Here is a 22,073-nt window from a genome sequence, read left to right on the forward strand (position 1 = left end):
CCGTTGTTAATGCATGAATGGTAAAGATTGTTGGTATAGTAGATATGATTATGAGAGTAAGGTACCAAAGATAGTGAGTGTGAGACCAAACCCAATCAAGTAGCGTAGTACTCGAGCGTGTTGACCAGTCACTCGACCGAGTGGACCTGTCACTCGACCGAGTGGGCAAATTTAAGAAACTGGAAAACTTCTGAAAGGTTTCCACTCGATCGAGTAACCTGTCACTAGACCGAGTGGAGTTGCACTCGACCGAGTGCCCTAAGTACTCGGCCGAGTGGGCCTGTTTAGCTGAGAAATTTGTGTAAAATTTGTTTTTCTACCTTGTCTTTTCATTTCTACCTCGAACCTCGTAACTTCGACATCGATTTATCTTAAAATAATTCAAAGTTCATATTGTGATTTGTTGTTTGAATTACACTTTGCTTCTCCACTTTTCTTTATCCGTCTTCTCAAATTTTGACCGTGTAGTTGAGTTATCTTCTTCATTTTGCAATATGAAATGGTTTTATATATACATATGTTTATTCAAGTTTTATCAAATAATTGGATGACCTTGTTCAAATTCATAGTAAAGGTTGATTTTCCATGTCATTAGAATGGTCAAAAATCGAATTTTTTACGATAATTTTTTTTCCCACCAAATTTTTATGCTTGTTGTTTGGTCATATTGAACAAGAAAAGCTTAACACTTGTTGTTAATGTCGGATTTTTACCTTGCATGCAAAAATTTCAATTTAAAAGTTTGAATTACTTTTCATTTTCATGAGTGCAACTTGTTTTAATCGTCTTACAAAGACTACCGTTATCCCTAGTGGTGTGGTACATTGTCTTAAAAATGAAGATTTCGTTGCAAATTTTAGCCTAAAATTTTGAACCAAGTGAGTAATATAAACTTTTTTGATGTTACCTAAATATGGTTTAATAGTATTGTAAAACTATAATATTCTTTTTGAAATTTTGTAACAAAAAGGTGTGAATCAAATTTTTCCGTCTTAAAGGTTGACGAATTAACTGAAAATGTTGTGAAAAGTATACATAAGCTTTGATTTTTCCGCTAATGATGTACCTTATTTACTCATTATTTATCTTTATGTATAATGTTTGTGAAGTCATGTATAAGAAATTTTTCCGCCTTAAAGTTTTCTTTTCGAAAATGAAGGACATACATACCCGGATTTTGACTTTTCTAAGTTATGTTTTGCACAACTCAAATAGTAATATTTTGAACTTGACCTATAGTGACATGTATCATCCTATGACGGATTACCCTGTATTAAAATTTCGAGAAATTTGAAATAAATGATGTTTATGCTAAAGTTTTAATATGACATTTCGCTTTTGAGTCAAGTTTGAGTAAAATTGCATTAGAGTTGAGTTTTGAAGTTGCATCATTTTCCAAGGTTCATCATGTTTTAAGTGTGCTATTAGGGCAATTCTTTTGGTGTCGACCATTGATTTCCTATCCCCTCCATGTTATTTGATTTCCTATCTGCTTCAAATTCGTTATGGCTTGTTTTAATACCCATCATCCTTATTCATTGAGTAAACCCGGGATATCCGGGCATAGAGTTCTGTGTGAGCCCCAAAAGAGTGTTTTCTCACCCTAACCCTTAGGCATATATTTCCGACAAGATGAGTGATTTTGGACATAGTCATCAAGTTTAAGAATTTGGGAACACTAGGACGGTAATTGGCCCATGTAATGTTTTGAGTATGGCAAATCAAAATAAGATACTTAGCGGTTGTGTGGACTCATAGATAGAGAATGCAATTTGAGAGCATGTGAGAGTGACCTTTGGAGCAAGACTCAAGTATTTTGACTGACATATGGCTGAATTTGGATTTGTAGAATGCTGAGGGAATAATTGAGGAACTAGGGGTAAGAGAGAGCGATGACATGAGCTGATAAAAGTTGGGGAAAATATGAAATGTGACTTAAGGAATGGTGTAAATTTGGGATAAATGGTGATAAGATTTAGGAATCTGGAATAGGAGAGAGAGAGAGAGAGAGAGAGAGAGAGAGTACTAGAGCGAGAGATGAGTTGGAGATCGTGCAAGTGGTAACTCGTCATTCAGTGAGGAATTTGTTGTAAGTTTCAAGTGAACCCGCGTGATGAGGTATAATCGCGTACGAGTTGAGTTTTAATAATCGGGATATATGTAATTGGGGATTTGGCATCACCAAGTTTGGTTTCGTGGTTATGAGAATAAGAATGGGGCACTTAATGCTTAAGGATTCAATCTTATGGTTTATGAGTTTGATTATTTGTGATACATAATGTGACCGTTAACTTAAGTACATAGAAATGATATGTGAAGTAATTGTGTCAGACTCCGACCCTGAGAGTGGTAGTATAGATGTTGCTTGTAAAACTGCCTCCCAAACGTTATTGAGGAACGCCCACGGTGTGCTTCGTGACCTTGTTGTAGTGTTTAAGTGAGTGATGATGTTATTGTTATCCTCTAAGAGTGATGAGTGATTAGGTCGTGTCCCTGAGTTAGAGTAAGTGTTGTGTTTACCGATGTGACTCGAGTGTCGCACTATGGTGCAATTGTTGATGATGAAATAGTATGAATATGTTGGCAGTACGCCTTGGATATTTTATCTTAATTGTGTAGCAATGATGGCTATAAAGCCGATAGCTGTGTTTGAATCGGTTGTTTAATGATATATGAGTCGCCCTCGGGAACTATTAGCATTCATGTGATGAAATATGAAGTTTGGAGCCGAGTTGAGAATGAAAACATTCTGCCCCAGGTGACACTCGACCGAGTGAACTATGCAATCGATCGAGTGGCCGGCCGAGTGACCTCCTACACTCGACCGAGTGCTCTGCTTTGAGCCCTATTTTGTTGATATTTGACCAAATATTGACCATGTACCCTCATTTCGCGGTTTATATTAGTTGACTTGTGTTGGATGACCATGATTGACCTTACATGTGTGATATGTGTGAATTGTTTACGCTTGATCATATGGTGTAGAGTTTTGCAAATAATGGAAATCGTTGATTCGACATGAGTTGGTTGATGATAGAATTGATGTGAAAACCTTGTTTGATGTGTGTTAATCGACGTGAGTTCATTTCGTTGCGTAAAAGTAAGATGATAAATGCAAGTTATGTGTTGCGTAGTGGTCGTTTACATGATTGTGATTGTGGTCTTCCGTATGAGCGGAAGTGTTGGTAATAGATGGGAATGGATGTTGGAAACACATGTGCGATCATATGATAGATTTAACGCGGTATATGCGTGGCATGGTATCCGGAAAACTCGAGAATGTTGAGCATAGTTGAGTCACATGATGAGTGATGTTGCAACATTTGGTTGTTTCATAGAGTCTGCATGTTTATATTTGATTTGCATACAGGTGCATGTATGGGATTAGACGTGATATATATGTGTGTGTAGTAATGATCGAGTTATACCCTGAGCCTTATGCGTAGACTTAGAACCAATTGAGTTGGGTGTTGTTATAGGATTAGGGTTTCGAACCCTGGGCTAAACCTTGTACCTTGACGTTTGGGAAGCTCGTAGAGTAGGGTTATATCATGGCATTAGAACTATGTGTGATTCATTTATAGGTTTACAATAACTAGGAGAGAGTGTTGAACCCGGAACATAGTCATTTATTGAATTTAGTAATAAGTGTATTTGATCGTATTTTGAGGTTGATAGTTGAACTTCGGGACGAAGTTCTCTTTTAGGGGGAGTGAATGTAACAACTCGGAAGTTTAGGAAAAAGGAAGTACAAAATGTGAGCAAATTAAATAGTGAGAGTTGTGAGGAAGTAGTAAGAGTTGAACACCGAACTTTGGGAAGAGAGTACACATGAGATTTGAGGAAATAGTCGAAAAGGGAAGAGTGAGGTGAAACTTCGGGGACGAAGTTTATTTTAAGGGAGGAAGATTGTAATATTCCGTATTTAATAATTATATAATAATATTTTATTGTATTTAGCGAGTTGGGCTTGAGACGTAATAATAATAATATAATAATATAAGATACATGTATTTATACACTCACCTATACTACACTCACCCCACATAGATACTCCCTTATCCCTTATCCACCCACCTTATCATTTCATTCATCATTTCCACCACACAAAATTGAGGGAAATCATAGAGAGAAAGAAGAGTGAAAAAGAGAAGAAAAGAGAGATTGTGTTTTGTCCCTCCGCCTTGAGATCGTAAGGTAAACCGTCTTATACTAGCCTTTATATTATTTTATTCAAACCGTTGACCCACCTTGACCCCGACTCATCCTTGACCCGTCACCGTGTTGGAGCTTGTGTCATCCACAAATTAGTGTGATAACATTTGTAAATCTCTTACAGGTTCACAAGGGTATACTTCGTATATTTAATCAGTTGATTAACGTTTACCTAATAACGGTTGGCTTGCTAGAAAGTTTGACGTTATTATCATACAGATGGCGGTGATCAACTGGCCCCTAAAGGTCACACCTATAGGATGTGTTTGAGAAATGTGGTTATAGAAATATAATCACATTGATGCCCAAAATGACTAAAAAGTTAGTCGATGTGTTGATGAGATAATTATTTATTGAAAATTAAATAATATTAGTTGAGACGAATTAACTGTCAATTCGTAAATTAAATATAATAAGTTATATTTAATTAAATATATATAATGTTAGCTTGGACGACTTAATCTGTTAGTTCATAATTAAATATAATCATTTGTATTTAATATCAACAAGATGAATGTGTTATAGTGGTAATAGTGAGGGTACACATACCAAGAGGTCATGGGTTCGATCCTCACTAGATGACAATTCAACACATATTATATATTTTTGGAAAGACCAAAAATAAGGAGCTGATAGTCCTTATTTCGGTCTGATGGCCGAAAATTAGGAAAGTATTATTTTTTTCCTAATTAACTCGATAATTCGGTTAGTATAAAAAGAAAGGGAGAGAATTATTTCTACCCTAATGCTTTTTCTTGACCTTGCCTCCTCTCTCTCATCACAAAACACAAAAACAACTAAATTTTACAAAAAGATTTAGATCGATTTCTAGCATAATCAAAGGGGCATATCTCAGATCGTCTTGGGTGCAACTAATAGGCGAATATCAATTTTGATATTGTTCTTAGGCCAATTTTGCTAGGACCGAAGGTTAATTCTTAATCCTTTATACTTTGTTTATGTATTTTTTTTATGACCATTGATCATCATGGTTAAACTCATTATAATCCTTCTAGTTTAAGGGAAGTATACAGATTATTTCCCACAAGTGGTATCAGAGCATTAGGCCACGATTTTATTTTGATGATTTTCATAAAATATGTATGTAAACAATGGGGATTTCGAAAAAAAAAATTAGGGTTTTCGGCTGAAATTTTTTTTGTGCCGAGAGAATTTTTTTTCCGGCCTGTTTTTCCTTTGTTGATGATTTATTTCCATTTGATTCATATGAATTATTGTTTTAATATGTTAAGATGATAATAAAATGAATTTGTAGATACCTTGATTTAATTCGGATTAAATTAAATTGTTAATGGAATAATCATGTCGATGAGACAAGAACTTGTTTTTGCTATATAGTTTTAGCATATAAGATTAATCATGTTCATTAATTCACTTGCTAAATCATGTTCTATATGGCAACTGTAAACATTTTCTTCATCGGTTTTGTTTTAGGGCAATTCTTGCTGCAAGTTTTTTTGTGACGGTTGTTTTTTTTTTTTGCAGTTGTTGTTGTTTTTTTTTTCTGTTCGGTATCGTTCACCGTGAACAGTGTTCATAAAAAAAAAAAAAAAAAAAACTGTTTTTTTTTTGGGTTATTTTTCTTTTTGCCGAATCTAAAAGAAAAAGAAAAGGAAAGTTTTTTCTTTCCTTGTTTTTGCCTTATTTCCGAAAAAAAAAAATTATTGGCTGTTTTTTTTTGTCAGCCGTGAGCTGAGTTTACAAATAAAAAAAAAAAAAAAATTGTTTTCCTTTTTGCCGAGACCCAAAAGGAAGAAAAATTGGATTTTGTTTTTATTTTTTTATTTTATTTTGGCCAATTAGTTATTGTGAATCGGTTCACAATTTAAAGATACCGAGTTATTTTAAAGCAGTTTAAAATTTTGACGGATAGAATTCATATTACAAGTTTAATATGGATTAAAAATGAAATTAATGTGATTAAATTGCGGAATTGTCACTTAATTTAATATAAATAGGTGGTTTGGATAAATTAATCAACATAATTAATGTATTGTGTTATGTATGTTTAATTTATTTTAGTTGATGCTTTTAATTTTGTTGAATGAATCGAATGAATGAATTTTATTTACGTATTTATTTTTGCAATCGGTTGTAATTTGTAATACTTAGTGTGGCCTTAGTCAAATTATGTTTTCGTAATGAAGGAAACATGATTTCTTATGTAATTATGAGATCTCGAATCTCCTTTATTTTAGTTTTGGGTTTTTGAAATTAGAATGTAATAAATAGGTCAATTATGTAATTTTATTTATTGTAATTTCAAAGAAGACTAAAGATGAAGATTCAAGCTCACTCCCGCTACATGGATCAAGATGGAACATCAAGACAAGCTTCTCGGGTCCAAGGATGGATTCCAAACTTGTATTTATTGTTCATTTTGATAGGATAGGCCACACTAGGACTTTTACTGTTTTTTTACGTTTTTCATTATTATTGCGTTTCATTCACATGTTAGTAATTGCATCATTTTCCGCCTAAAACCAAACCACCTACTACTAAAATGCATGAAAATTGACTCATATAGGTTGTATGTTAGTTTTCATGGACATGCAGATGTCACAGACTTTAAGCCATCACCTTAGTTTATTCATCCTCGCATGCTAGATTATAGTTCACTTAAAATGAATTAAAATAAAGTTGATGGGATCTTCCTCTAAAACGGAAATTGAGATTAGTCTTTATAAGGGCAAACATCTATGAATCCCTTCTTCGTCGGTAGGCCTAATATGACCCCTTCTACGTTGGGTAAGTAGTTGTGTTGATTTAGTTTACCTCAACATCATAGTCCGAAGAGTTTCTCGTGATTATGATGGACTATAGATAGAATTTACAGAAATTTATCGACCAAGAATTCTAACGGTAGAATTAGCTAAAAGGTTAGCTTATCAATTTACAGAGAATTGAGTCTTGGGGTCATTTATATAATTCTTGAGGGAGGTCAATTGTATAAATGTTTTGAGTCTTCGCGTTATGACATTAGTTCATTAGACTTAAAATAAAAACGATGCACATGCTTATTATTTTATTCTTCTTTCGTGATGTAGAACACGTTTATTATCAATAATACTGTAACAACAAATGGCTGGAAATAACGCAATCCCAATGCCTAGTGCCACACTAGATCGTTCGTCCTGGCTTAAGATGTTCATGGACCAAATGAATCAGTCCACTCGACTGAAGAATGATGGGTCCAATTTTTGGATCGGGAGGCGGCACTACGGAATGCCTCTCTCGACGACGGTAAGATCAGGTATTTAACTGAGCCAATACCGGTCAGCCCAGGCCCAAATGCAGGAGTCAACGAGTCACTCGCTTATAGTGATTTCGTTATGGAAGCGGGTGCGATAAAGAACGTACTCATCTTTGCAATGGAAACCAATTTGCAGAGAAGCTTCATTTCCCAAGGTGCAAACAAGATTTTCACCACGCTCACTAACGAGTTCTCAAAGGCACCGAGAATCGTTACATATGAGCATACCTGTCGCTTCTTTGATGCGAAACTCCAGAAGGGCCAACCGGTTAGCCCACACATTCTTCTCATGATTGAGAATGTCGAGAAGTGGAGGCCTTTGAATTGTAAAATCGGTGAGAGCATTATCATTGACCGAATGCTTCATTCTCTTCACGATGGTTTTGCCCTTTTCAGGGCGAACTACTATATGAATGACTTGAAAAGGAGTCCTCATGAGCTACAATCCCTTCTCGTACAGACCGAGAAGGATATGAAATTGAGTGGGAGCGTGAAGCAGGATGTTCTCACGATTTACAAAGGTAAAGGTAAGGGCAAGGCTCATGGCGACCTAGCTGTAGGTAAGCCAAAGTTTAAGAAGCCAGGAAACGGTAAGAGTGCGCCTGGTGAGACTAGTGACTCACAGGGCAAGACAAAGAGCAAGGGCGGTGACATTGAGTGCCACCATTGTCACAAGACTGGACATTGGAGGAGGAACTGTCCCGTGTGCCGTGAGGACATAAAAGCAGGACGCGTCGGACATATTCATATGATTGAGATTAACCATGCAAGTTTCAGAACTTGGGTACTTGATACTGGTTGTGGTTCTCATCTGTGTAATTATTTGCAGGACTTAAAGAACATCATGCCTCTCAAAAAGGATGATGTGGACCTGCGAGTCGGGAATGGAGCACGAGTTGCTGCAGTCTCGAAGGGAACATATGTAATCCAACTCCCTAGTGGTTTTGAGTTATTTTATATAACTGTTACTATGTACCCAGTTTATCTAAGGACTGTATTTCTATCTCCGTACTTGATATAGACGGTATTGCATTTTCAATAAAGGATAATAGCTGTATTTTCTTTTTATGAAATGATTTATGGCAAAGCAGTTTCCATGAATGGAATTTACATCTTAGATCAAACCACGGAAGTATTACACGTGAATAATAAGAAATTAAAGGTTGGTGACAAAGATCAAACCTATCTATGGCATTGTAGAATGGGACACATAAATGAGAAACGTGTAAAGAAACTCGTCGATAATGGGACTATTCTCGCATTCGAATTTTCTACATATGGCACGTGTGAATCATGTCTCATTGGCAAGATGACTCGAATTTCCTTCAAAGGGTGGAATGAATGCGTTAGTGACCTATTAGGACTCATACATACTGATGTTTGTGGACCTATGTCAATTACCGCTAGAGATGACTATAGATATTTTATCACTTTCACGGACGATTTAAATAGATACGGATATGTCTACTTAATGAAGCATAAAAGTGAGTCCTTTGAGAAATTCAAGGAATACCAGAACAGGGTACAGAACCAACTGGGTAGAAAGGTTAAAGCACTCCGTTCAGATCGGGGTGGCGAATATCTTTCAAATGAGTTTGATCAACACCTTAAAGACTGTGGAATCGTTCTACAGTTAACTCCACCTGGAACACCTCAATTAAATGGTGTGTCCGAACGGAGAAATCGAACCTTACTTGATATGGTTCGATCCATGATGATTCACACGGTAGTGCCTGATTCATTATGGGGTTTTGCTCTTTTTGTGTTTGCTCTTATACTTAACCGAAGTCCGACTAAAGCTGTCGACAAGACTCCATATGAAATGTGGAAAGGAACGGTCCCCAACTTGTCCTTTATTCGGGTTTGGGGCTGCGAGGCTTATGTCAAGTGGAGACACGAGGATAAGCTCGGCCCGCGATCGGTCAAGACATACTTTATAGGTTATCCAAAAGGAACATTTGGTCATTACTTCTATTCGCCTACCGAACATCGAGTTTTTGTTGCGGCTAGTGCGACGTTCTTAGAGAAAGAATTTCTCGAGAACAAGTCGAGTAATAGAACCTTCGAGCTGTCGTAGATTCCAGAACCAACAACCGAGGAACAAATGGAGGAAGCTGTACCTCCAACTGATGATACGGCTAATATTCCTGAGGAACCTAGGAGGTCGGGTAGAGACTCTCATCCTCCGGACAGATACATTGGTATGGTCGAGGAGAATGAGGTTTTACTTCTAGAAAGTAATGAACCCGCAACCTATAAAGGTGCTATGGCCTGTTCCAACTCAAAGCTATGGCTCGAAGCCATGCAATCCGAGATGGACTCCATGTATGAGAATAACGTATGGGATCTAGTTGATTTACCTAATAAGGTAAAACCTCTACAGTGCAAATGGCTTTACAAAATAAAGCGTTCTGTAGACGCGCAACCAGATATCTATAAGGCACGACTTGTGGCAAAAGGTTTCACTCAAGTGCAAGGATTGCATTATGATGAGATTTTTGCACCTGTAGTCATGTTACGTTCCATTCGGATAATCTTAGCGATTGCCGCATTTCATGATTATGAGATTTGGCAAATGGATGTGAAAACCGCCTTCTTAAACGGTTATTTGGAGGAAGAGTTGTACATGGTGCAACCCGAAGGTTTCATAGATCCTAAACATCCTAAGAAAGTATGCAAGCTTAAGCGTTCCATTTATGGACTTAAGCAAGCCCTCGGAGTTGGAATCATCGTTTCGACCAAGTGATAAAAGAGTATGGTTTCACTCGATCGGTCGAAGAACCATGCTTATATATCAAGTCGAGTGGGAGCAAGATTGTATTCTTGATATTATATGTCGATGACATACTCTTGATTGGGAATGACATTCCTCTCCTATCTTCGGTTAAAGAATGGTTGAAGAACCATTTCCAGATGAAAGATCTGGGTGAGGCACAGCGTATTTTGGAAATCCGTATCTACCGAGATAGATCACGACGGACGTTATCACTTAGTCAGGAGTCTTATTTGGATAAGGTTCTTGAGAGGTTCAGCATGACCAACTCCAAGAAGGGGAACCTTCCAATGACGACTCGGATGTAGTTGAGCAAGTCTCAGTCACCCACGACGCCTGAAGGGGTTGAACGCATGAATCGTGTTCCTTATGCATCAGCTATAGGATCAATCATGTATGCCATGATATGCACACGTCCAGACGTGGCACATGCATTGAGTATGACGAGTCGGTACCAAAAGAATCCAGGTACCTACGGAGGACTAAGGATTGGGTATTGACTTATGGAGGAGATACTAAGCTATGCGCAACCGGTTACGCATATGCTAGCTTCCAAACGGATCTCAGTCCGGTTCGTCTTCACTCTTAGTGTGTTGTAGCAGATTCTACTACTGAACCGTTGAATTATGATAAGCATGTAGGGCATGTTAATTCCATGGGAATTAAACATGTTCCTGAGTTGTAGTACTTGATTATGGATTTGATACATTATCTTTTTCATATACTATTATTAACTTCATCGTTTTATATATATAATATTTTGTTTTTCATGTGGATTGTACTGACAACATTGAACGCCACAAAGTGAACTGAATTACATTATATTTTTTTTGGTCCGTAATCGCCAATGTGAGCTGATAACTCCGGCTATTATATTGTGCAGTCGATTGATGGTGGGTTCAACGAGCCATAAGTCAAACGGTTGACTGATCGATCACAGATACGAGATTATGACGATACCTCGTAGGACAACTTTTTGTGACAACGTAATGGAGTCCTAAATGTTTAAAAACATTCGGTGCCAGGTCGTGGATAGGACATCCATTGTGTTCCTAGAGTCGATTCTTTTGACTATCGACTGTCTCTTGAGATTAAGGCAGTTTTTGGGTGACTTTGGTTTCTTTCTCACGGTGCCGTGAATCGGAGGCTAAGTAGATTTTTTCGGGTCATTTCATACCGTGCTTACATCTGCAGGATTCGAGTTGAGGAAAATATCCAACCCTTATCAGGTATAGTTATTTCTCAGGGCCACTCGAGGAGTTGTAACTGAAATGCATGGCCATGCTCGAATGTTGATTCGCTTATCAGTTAAGTTACTCTCTAGTCGGGAAACCACTCTTGATATTGATCGCTTTTAAAATACGACCTTTGTGAATTCGGATTTGCAAATTGTTTTACATTGAGTGGGAGAAATTTTATAGGATATGAGAATCGGTTATCGCACATACACTTGTGAGGACAAGTGGGAGTTTGTTGGAGCTTGTGTCATCCACAAATTAGTGTGATAACATTTGTAAATCTCTTACAGGTTCACAAGGGTATACTTCGTATATTTAATCAGTTGATTAACGTTTACCTAATAACGGTTGGCTTGCTAGAAAGTTTGACGTTATTATCATACAGATGGCGGTGATCAACTAGTCCCTAAAGGTCACACCTATAAGATGTGTTTGAGAAATGTGGTTATAGAAATATAATCACATTGATGCCCAAAATGACTAAAAAGTTAGTCGATGTGTTGATGAGATAATTATTTAATGAAAATTAAATAATATTAGTTGAGACGAATTAACTGTCAATTCGTAAATTAAATATAATAAGTTATATTTAATTAAATATATATATAATGTTAGCTTGGACGAATTAATCTGTTAATTCATAATTAAATATAATCAGTTATATTTAATATCAACAAGATGAATGTGTTATAGTGGTAATAGTGAGGGTACACATACCAAGAGGTCATGGGTTCGATCCTCACTAGATGACAATTCAACACATATTATATATTTTTGGAAAGACCAAAAATAAGGAGCTGATAGTCCTTATTTCGGTCTGATGGCCGAAAATTAGGAAAGTATTATTTTTTTCCTAATTAACTCGATAATTCGGTCAGTATAAAAAGAAAGGGAGAGAATTATTTCTACCCTAATGCTTTTTCTTGACCTTGCCTCCTCTCTCTCATCACAAAACACAAAAACAACTAAATTTTACAAAAAAATTTAGATCGATTTCTAGCATAATCAAAGGGGCATATCTCAGATCGTCTTGGGTGCAACTAATAGGCGAATATCAATTTTGATATTGTTCTTAGGCCAATTTTGCTAGGACCGAAGGTTAATTCTTAATCCTTTATACTTTGTTTATGTATTTTGTTTATGACCATTGATCATCATTGTTAAACTCATTATAATCCTTCTAGTTTAAGGGAAGTATACAGATTATTTCCCACACATTGACCACATATTAACGGCCGTTGACCACCCAAATAAGGGTTTGACCGAGTTAATATACATGTTTATATCTGTTTTGTGCGACGGTCTTAAGATGCATTTTTGACCCACTATTTGTGGTTGTTTTGGGTGGACCTTGGGTGGGTTGTGTTCAGGGTAGTGAGGAGGAGCCAATGGTGGTCTTGGATAGTGGGTAAAGTGGCTGTGGTGGTTGGGATCTGGGGTAGAAAGGGGGGTGTACGGGTGCGGGTTAGGGTATGTGTGGGTTTTTTGTTGTGGCTAGTGTCGTGTTCTGGTGGTTGTCATGGAGGGTTGGTTCCGACTCAGGTTGGGGGTCAAGGTGGAGGTGTTGGTAAGGTCGGTCGTGGCCGGTGGTGGCCACGGTTGGTGGTTTGTGTGGTGAAAGTGGAAGGGTGTCGGGTGTGGGGGTTGTTGTGGTTGTCGTGTGGTTGTCATTGTTATGGGTCGTGGCTGCTGCCGGCCGTGGTCCACCGTGGCTGGTGGTGGTGGCCACGGTGGCGGCAGTGGGTGGTGGTGGCGGTTGAGTCTGAGTCGGGTTTTGGGTAAATGTATAAGACGAGTTTAATTAGTTGTATACGTATTCGTATACGTATTAGATTAGCATGTTTGTAAGTATTCATATATGTATTAGATTGGTATATTTATACGTATTTGTATTTGTATTATTATCGTATTTTAGAAAATGGATTTTGTGAGACGGTTTTACGAGACGGGCCCAGTTTGTGTGACGGATTGCCTATGTGGATTTGCTGTGAGGTAGGTTTATCCTACTCAGTTTCATTGTTGCATTTATTTATAAAATGAGTCTTTTATCATTCATCTACATTGAGTGAGTCGGTAATTGGCATGTTATATGGTATATCGTATTTGTTGTCTTGTCTTGTATGTCGGAGGACGTGGTGGTTTGATTGGTTAATTGTTTTGGAGACGTAAGACGGTTGGGAGACCGTCTTGCGCTTAAGTCGCCTCTTGGAGCTTCCCACTCCAAGAGGGATGTGCACATTAATGGCTTGAGTTACGGAGGGACTCGTGTGGTTGAGACACGATGTTTGGCAGGGGATCCGGTTGGCTTCCGGACCCGGTACGTCTGGGCGTGTCCCGGTACCTGTTTGTAATTGTTGGTATGTCTGGGCGTGTCCCGGTACCAGTGTGGTTATCGGTATGTTTGGGCGTGTCCCGGTACCAGTGTGGTTGTCGGTATGTCTGGGTGTGTCCCGGTACCGTGGTGGTGGTTGTTGATGGTGGTTCATTCATATCATAGTCATGTTGTATGTTCACACACTCGAGTCGAGTCACACATTAGTTATTTAATGAAATTGACGTTTGTTGTGTCTGTGTATTATCACCTATCTCTTTTGGGTATCCTGTATCGATCCATATGATATCCTTTGGTCATATGGGGACAGGTTAAGTACAGGTTATTTGGATAGTACATGGGAGACGGGACGAGCTTGATGATATCACGAGACAAGTGTAGTTGGCTAGAATAGTATAGATGTCACGAGTTGTATTTTATTTATTCATTTGTTTACGTTTATGTATTTCATTAAACCTTACATTAATAAAATGTTCTTTGATTGGAGTTTTGAAACACTACCTCGGGAAACCGAGATGGTAACACTCCAATTATCTTGGCCGGATAGTTTGGGTGTTACAAAATATTAGGCAAATAACTACTTCAAGTAGCGATTTAACTATTTTAGGATAAATCACTACTTCAAGTATCAAATGAACATTTTTATGTTAATACTTTAATGACGATAGGATGATTATGTAAAATCGGTAGTTCAACTAGCGCTTTCAAAATTTTTATAATCTCATATTTCTCTCTCTAAAATTCTCTCCCAGTTCTAAAAAAACCACGCCTAAATAATAAACCTTGGCACCACCACCACCCCCTTTCTCCCTCTTGTCCATGCTTATACCTAGAGGGTCGCCAGCCATCTTGTGGCCTATCTCCGTGACTTATCTCTCATCCTCATTTAACCAATCTTCCCCGATTTTGTGTTTTTAATTACTCTAAATTTGGCGATTTCCGAAATCTTCTTGATTTCAACGTTCGATTATCTTGCTTTTAAGGTTTGTTCGAGGTGTGGGCTTGCCTTCCTCCTAATCCTCTTTATCCCCATCTTCTTTGATCACCGTTATACGTACATGTAACTAGGGAGGTGTATCCCAAACCCCTTGCCCCCTCCCTCACCTCCCTAGGTTTAGCAGTCAGACCATGATGTGGTCCGTTGATGTGTTTTAAGTTTATGGGTCAGACCGTTCGAAGCGACGTTCCCCTGTCTCTCGCCCCTTCCCCCCGCCTATTGGATTGTTATCTCTTTTGTCCGCGTTGGTTCTGTTGTTGTTGTATCTATCGGCTTTTGGTGCATTCATGTGCGTTTCTGTTAGATTTCGGCCCGTCGCGGATCTCCTGGGTTTTGTCCTTTATGGCGGCTTTCTTGTTGGCTGGGTCATTTGTTGGATAAAGAAAGAAGCTAATTTGTCGGATTTCATCTTTTCATTTCATTGTTGTCGTAATCCTGCATTTAATTGTGTTTTTAGGGTCTATGAGTTTATGTGCAGTTGTATGATGGGCTCTTCACTGCGGATGGTTGGATTAAAGGTGGTGGTCCCTTTTCATAACCTTATGTCATCTTAATTTCTTTTAATAGTTAGCTTGTTTGTCCTAATAATTTTCTCACATAGGAGTCTCTGTTGTTTTTCTTGTGTTGGTTGTCGTCTTTTTAGGGATATTTAATGTCGAATAAATGGTTTTGATGACGTAGGGATGGTGTGCTATTGGGTTCGTGTTGGTTTCACCCGAGATTGACTTCAAGTGGTTTTTCTAAATCATAATTTGGTTGATGGTCGATTGGTTGAGGGACTATCTTTGTTCCCAATTATCTGCATGCTAGATTTTTTGGTCCGTTGATTCTACGATCAAAGGATTCGATCACTAAGATGTAGGAAATTCATCTTCATTGATGGCAGACTTCGTCATTTTGTGATTCATCTTGTCTTTCTACGCTCTTTTCGCAAGAGCATAAGTACATCTTGTTATTGTCACTCTGCGATTCACATATATTGACGATATTTGGAGGTCTTCCGTGCCGATGATGCTGGGACAAACCCTCGTAGTCAATCTGGCGTCTTCCACCATCCTGCCTTCGCTACACTATTAATTATTGTAGTCTTAATATTAATTTATATTTATGTCTTTTCTAGGTTTGGCTTTCTAGCACTAGATTTGGTAATCGGGTTTCTGGTGCTATTTAGTCAAACAACTTACTCTGTAACCTATAACGCTTGGGATATTTTAAGTTATTCATTTCATGTTGTTAAAACAAACTAGCGCTTACCGAAGATGTCTTAGTCTAGTGGTTAAGACGGAGGTATCCTGGACAATAAGTTTCAGGTTCGATTCCCCCTCCCCCTATTGTAATGCGACTAAGTGCGCGCTTCGTTCAACCAAAAAAAAAAAAAAACAAACTAGCGCTTTCCACCAAGCATTAATGCTTTTCCTATCTCCTTGCCATTCACGTGTCTCAACTCTGATTTAACCGTTCTCCTTTGTCTCACCACCGTTTCGCGTGATTTTTGCGCGTGTTGTATTCCTCTCATGGCAAGTTATACAATAGTATAGGTTTAAAGCCACTGTACATGTGGTGACACTATTAAAAGTATCAACGAAACACCATGTAACAACTTAACAACAACTAGCTTAAGAACGAAGTTGAGCGTTTAAGCAACAATGCTCGTATGGTTAATGAATTTGTGATCATTCAAGTGCTTAGAAACACGCTTGCATCTTGACAATGATTTGGTGGCAACCTTTAATCATAAATCATTCATGACTTTGACTTTTGTCAACATTTTAAATGAAAACATATAACAATACTAAATTAAACAAAAAGGGAATGAAATAACTAGGAAGTGATAAAGATGCTTCCATATCTAGTTATTATTGTGTGCATATTTCCAAATCTTAGAATTAGTTAGTGTTTCCTAATTTCCAGCTTATTAGATTATATTCTTGGATTTTTTTACCAATTTTATTTTGGTTGTACTTCCCTTAAGTTACGTAGGTTAGATGCACATCTCTTATATAAATACTTGTGTTTAACATTGATGAAATCTCTCCCGTACATGGTATCTAGCACCTTTTTTTTACTTTTTTTTTTCCTGTCAATATGACCTCGTCTCACACTATTCCCAACAAAGATCTCACACTATTCCCAACAAATATGAAGCCTCAAAACCCTTACTTCTCATCAACATCAACTCGTTCGAGAAATTGACCGGCTCAAACTACCAATAATGGAGGCTTTAAATCGCATCTCCTTGGCTGTGATAGATCTTTATGAGTACGTCGATGACACGTTTCCTTTCCGGCCAAGGAACTCACAAGTGCTACCGGCATTACATCTGACAATCCCGCATTCAAATCTTGGTTCAAGCAAGACAAGTTCCTCTTTGGCTATGTGGCTAGCACCCTACCCCACCCGTTGGTTCCCTCATCCTCGTAGCCACCACCACTAAGGAAGCATGTGATATCCTTGCAACAACCTATGTCGTACCTTCCCATGGTCATATCAAACAACTCAAATTCAAACTCCGTAACCTCACTAAAGGCTCAACCTCTGTTTCCGATTTTAGGAATCAAATTAAGTCAATTACCGATGAACTTGCTCTACTTTGCAGCCCATGTCCAACGAAGATATCACGGACCGTATCCTTAAGAGTATTGACAATCCTCGTTATCAATCTGTCATTGATGCAATTCATGCTCGTGAGACCCCGATCTTCTTTCCCGGACTTCATAAGAAACTCATTAACATAGAAATCAATATCCTAATTGGTGCGTAATCCCACACTTTACCATCCTACCATCGCTAATCTAAACAACCACCGCCCATATTACCAGCCCATATCAATCCCCAAACCAGCCTACCAACCACGACCCACCACTCAGTCTTTTTATCAACCACGGCCCCCTGCCTCATTTTTTAACCCGCCAACCCAACCTTGCATACTCCCGAATACAATGGATATGCGGAACGTTGACATCGTCACATCATTGACACGTACAGGTCTCACTCTACTCACTCACTCCTCCCACCTCACCATTATTGGCCACATGCCTTTCAAACCACTGTATATCTCATCAATCGTCTTCCTACCACCCCCTAAATCATTCCACTCCCTATTCCAAATTTTTTGGTCAGTCTCTTAAATATCACCACCTATGCAACTTTGGTTTCTTGTGCTATCCATAACTCCATCCCTACACCTCACAAAAACGTGACCCCCGCTCCATTGCTTGCGCGTTTGTTGGCTACTCCCCTAGTCAACAGGCCTACTTGTGTTTTGACCTTACCACGAATCATGTCTACTCGTCACGTCATGTGCGCTTTCTTGATGGTACTTACCCATTCGCCACCTCCCTCTCCAAACCCACGTCTAGTCTTACCACAGACGCCATCGAGGCCTAGTGGCCCTTCACAATCCCCATGGTGTCTCCTACCTCCTCCCCATGGTGTCTCCTACCTCCTGTGCCTAGCCGTCGACTCCTGCCACGCCAGCCATACCTGTTACCCCTCCATCTGCCCCTAACATGCCTCCCACTGCCACTGCCTCTCCACACACCGCCAAACCACCCCAACCTCCTCCCCCTCGACACTATTCCACATGTGCCTTCCATGGTATTTACAAACCCATCGATCGCCTTAACCTCAATGCTGAACTCTGAACTCTCCTTCACTGAACACAACACCGTTAAGTAGACCCTCTCTCAACCCGCGTGACGTCAAGCTATACAAACCCAATTCGATGCCTTCGTTGCCAATCAAACTTGGGATCTTTCCCCCCTTCTCCTGACCAGAATTTAGTGGGATGCAAATGGATTTTTCGAACCAAATGTAACCCCGATGGCACCCTCATCTAACACAAAGCCCGCTTAGTTGCTAAAGAATTCAACCAGAGACCTAGCTTTGACTATAACAAAATATTTAGCCCCGTAGTTAAACCTGCCACGGTCCGAGTTTTGCTTAGTCTTGTTGTCACCAAGAATTGGGTGCTTCGACAACTGGACGTCAATGATGCGTTTCTTCAAGGCACAATATCTGATGCCGTGTATATGACTCAACCCACTGGCTTTGATGATCCTGGAAAACCTAGCCATGTTTGTCGTCTTCGCAAGGCCATTTATGGTCTACAACAAGCTTCTCGAGTTTGGTACACAGAGCTTCGCTCGTATCTCCAAAGTGTTGGTTTTACTCGGTTTGCGATACTTCTCTATTTATTTGTCACGCTAGTAAGCATGTTTATGTGCTTGCCTATATGTAGACGAGATAATTCTCACAGGTGCATGCTCTGCCACGGTTCAACGCTATATCACTGACCAGTCTGTTTGCTTCTCGCTCAAGGACATTGGCTCACTCTCTTATTTGTTTGGTGTTGAAGTTCACCATACTAAATGGGGTCTATTCTTGTGTAAGCACGGTACATTTAATAACTTCTAAATCGTGCCAACATGCCGGGTTTGAAGCCTGTTTCCACGCCTATGGACTCCACTGATCATCGCTCGCTTCACTGTGGTGACCCTCTTCCGGACCCTACTAGCTTTCGAACTCTTGTTGGTGGTCTCCAATACTTGTCGTTGACACGTCCCGATGCTGCATCCGCTGTCTAAGCTCTCACAATCATGCATAAGCCTACTAGGTTTCATTTGCAGGCCCTCAAGCTTGTACTATGCTATCTTAATGGTACCCTTGATGTTGGTCTTAATCTATTTCATGACTACTCAACAAAATGTAATGGCATTCAAGCACATATCTAGAATCACTTACAAAGAAAACTTCATTTTTAAGCTAGTTGTCGCTAGGTTGTCATGTCGTGTTCGTTGAAACTTTTAACAATTCCGCGATGTGTAAGAAAGTTTTATTGAGAGCATATGAGATAGTGGCGACGTATAAAAAAAGTGACGATGTGTATTTATTGAGAGCATATATTTTGAAATGCACACTAACTAACGCGTGTATTAGTTTGGTTAAAAGTCTTACTTTGGAAAAAAAAGTTCTACGTACGGGCATATGAGATAGTCGTCACGAGATTTGTTCAATTACGTCCCCACTAAATCACGTCCTAACATTCTCGAGAAAAAAAAAATCAAAAACATCTCACAGTAAAATTGTGGAGGAGAACGATATAGAAAAATTTGCAAGAAAGTAGCTTACCAAGACAAAATGAGGCATGCGGTGGTTAATTGGCGATTTGGGGAAGCCTTATGGTGGTCGGAGTTGGAGAAAAAGCAGAAGCAAACACCAAATAGGTTAGCTATAATATGGGCCAATGCCATAAGCCCTGCTGCGGCTACCCCAAATTTAAATGCCTCGTTACTTGGATCTCTACACTCAAAAATCCACAACTTCAAATGCTTTACCTGCTCATTTAAATTACCACATTACACTCAAATCAACTTCTGTATAATACTCCCTCCGTTTTTATATATATGACGTTTTTGTTTGTCAAATATGACTGTCATCTGAAACAGTTGAAATTTGACACTTAATTGTATAACTTAACTTTTTAAGTTACATTAGTTGTAATAAAACTAAGAGGGAGTTATAATGAGCATATGCATTAGTTGCTAAGGAAAGTTTGAAGTCACTTAAGTAGGCTTATGTAAATTGTGTTATATTGTGTAGTCTTGTGCTCTCATTGAATTGAGAGCTACAAGGTCTCACCATATATATGAGATTAACTCTCTTATATCCTCCCCCAAAATTATAAAAGTGTATCACTCCAATTTATATAAATGATCGTGACATTTGGGTCCACGATACTTCCGCTGCCCAAATTCTAACAGAAACAGTTTATATACAATCTTAACAAATAACAGTCTCGCTACAAGATTGAACACGATAGATTAGCAATGATAATAATCCGTTTTGATAAATTCAAATTATTATGTAAGATGGTCTAATTTGATAACAACTTAGGAGACTTAATTTACGAAGTACCTTATCGGCAGCCATTTCTGCTTCAATGCCGCAAATCCCAGCACCGATATCCAAAGCAATGATCAAGAGACACACAAAGAATCCTACAATTTTTGCCATTTGTTTAAAGAGGCTCAACACCTAACTTATGAATAAAGATGATGAGTTTTATAGAAGTGAAGCAAAGTAAAAGGGACAAGTATAAGCTATATATGCAGTGATGTGTGAACCGAGAACGTGATGAGAAGATAAATTAAGTCAAGAAAGGCTTGGTTTGTTCACACTACTTGAAGAGCTAAAGCGCTACTGTTTCAGCTTTACCTTTTTCTTTTCTACTTCTTTTAAGTTTAGAAAATCACAAATTCTCATTGAAGGCATGACATATCCGTCACAAGCTTGTGACGGATACCACTTTACCTCACAATGTACCCACTTTTTCTCTCTCTGCAACACTATTCATGTGGTCTTCTTTCTCCACTAACCCATTTTGTTACCATTTTATCTCACAAAATATCCGCCACAAATGGCAACCCGTCACAAAGGAGACCAATTGTTAGAAAATATACGTATGAATAATGAATGTAGACAATGACGGAACTTAGGAGGTTTAGCGGGAGCGCTTACCACTTCTACCTAGAGCAACGGAAATTTTGACGGTTTTAGTTTAAATTTTTGAATTTTTCTTTATTTGTTCGCCTAGCTGTTTTAGTAGTTTGTCCTTCTAAAATTTCCGCCTTGTAAATACAAAGTCGGATTTTGATGAAATTGTATTACCATAATGGATAAAACTTAGGGTTATTTAACGAGAATACTCCAAACTATTGACCCCCTTCTTAAAATACTCTAAACTTTAAATTAACTCGCAATAAACTATACTATTGAGCCTCTCTTCCCGTACTATACTAGCCCCGTTTTAACCTGTAAAATCAAGTTAGAATATTAATTTGTCCGGTTACTACCATTACATCACCCTCCAAGTCCCAATCATCAGTCATAAACTCATAACCTCACACCTAACTCAACCACCTAGACCACTTCAACCACCATTCACCACCGTAGACATCCACAACTGCCGCCATCTTCTACCAATTAAACCACCATTGACTAAACCAACACTACCATTCACACAACCAACACCATAACCGCCATCCTCCGATGATCCAACTATTGTTAACGAAAGACGAGAATAACTTCGTTGCTGCCATTGTTGAGATGCGCATGAGTCTTGTTGGACTGAAAACCAACAACTTTTTCACCATAACTTTTGGATTGTGATACTACTTGATTTTGATTTTGTGATTTTGTGATTTATCTTAAATGTTTTCTTCATTTTGTGATTTATCCTAAAA

The 22,073-nt window shown here is 38.5% G+C and overlaps 1 protein-coding gene across 2 annotated transcripts in view; it reads right to left on the reverse strand.

Annotated features, from left to right (window-relative positions):
• The window catches only part of LOC141623855 (protein DESIGUAL 2-like), a 76,127-nt gene extending 55,111 nt beyond the window's left edge, over positions 1 to 21,016 (reverse strand). For both annotated transcript variants that reach the window (XM_074440002.1, XM_074440003.1), the window contains exons 1-2: positions 20,746 to 21,016; positions 19,960 to 20,165 (exon numbers count right to left, since the gene is read on the reverse strand). In XM_074440002.1, the coding sequence (XP_074296103.1) occupies positions 19,960 to 20,165; positions 20,746 to 20,844 (305 nt within the window). In that variant the 5' untranslated portion in view covers positions 20,845 to 21,016. The remainder of the gene's footprint in view (positions 1 to 19,959; positions 20,166 to 20,745) is intronic.
• Positions 21,017 to 22,073: the final 1,057 nt, after the last annotated feature.

Source organism: Silene latifolia, chromosome X (genome assembly GCF_048544455.1).
Source record: "Silene latifolia isolate original U9 population chromosome X, ASM4854445v1, whole genome shotgun sequence".
NCBI classification, from domain to species: Eukaryota; Viridiplantae; Streptophyta; class Magnoliopsida; order Caryophyllales; family Caryophyllaceae; genus Silene; species Silene latifolia.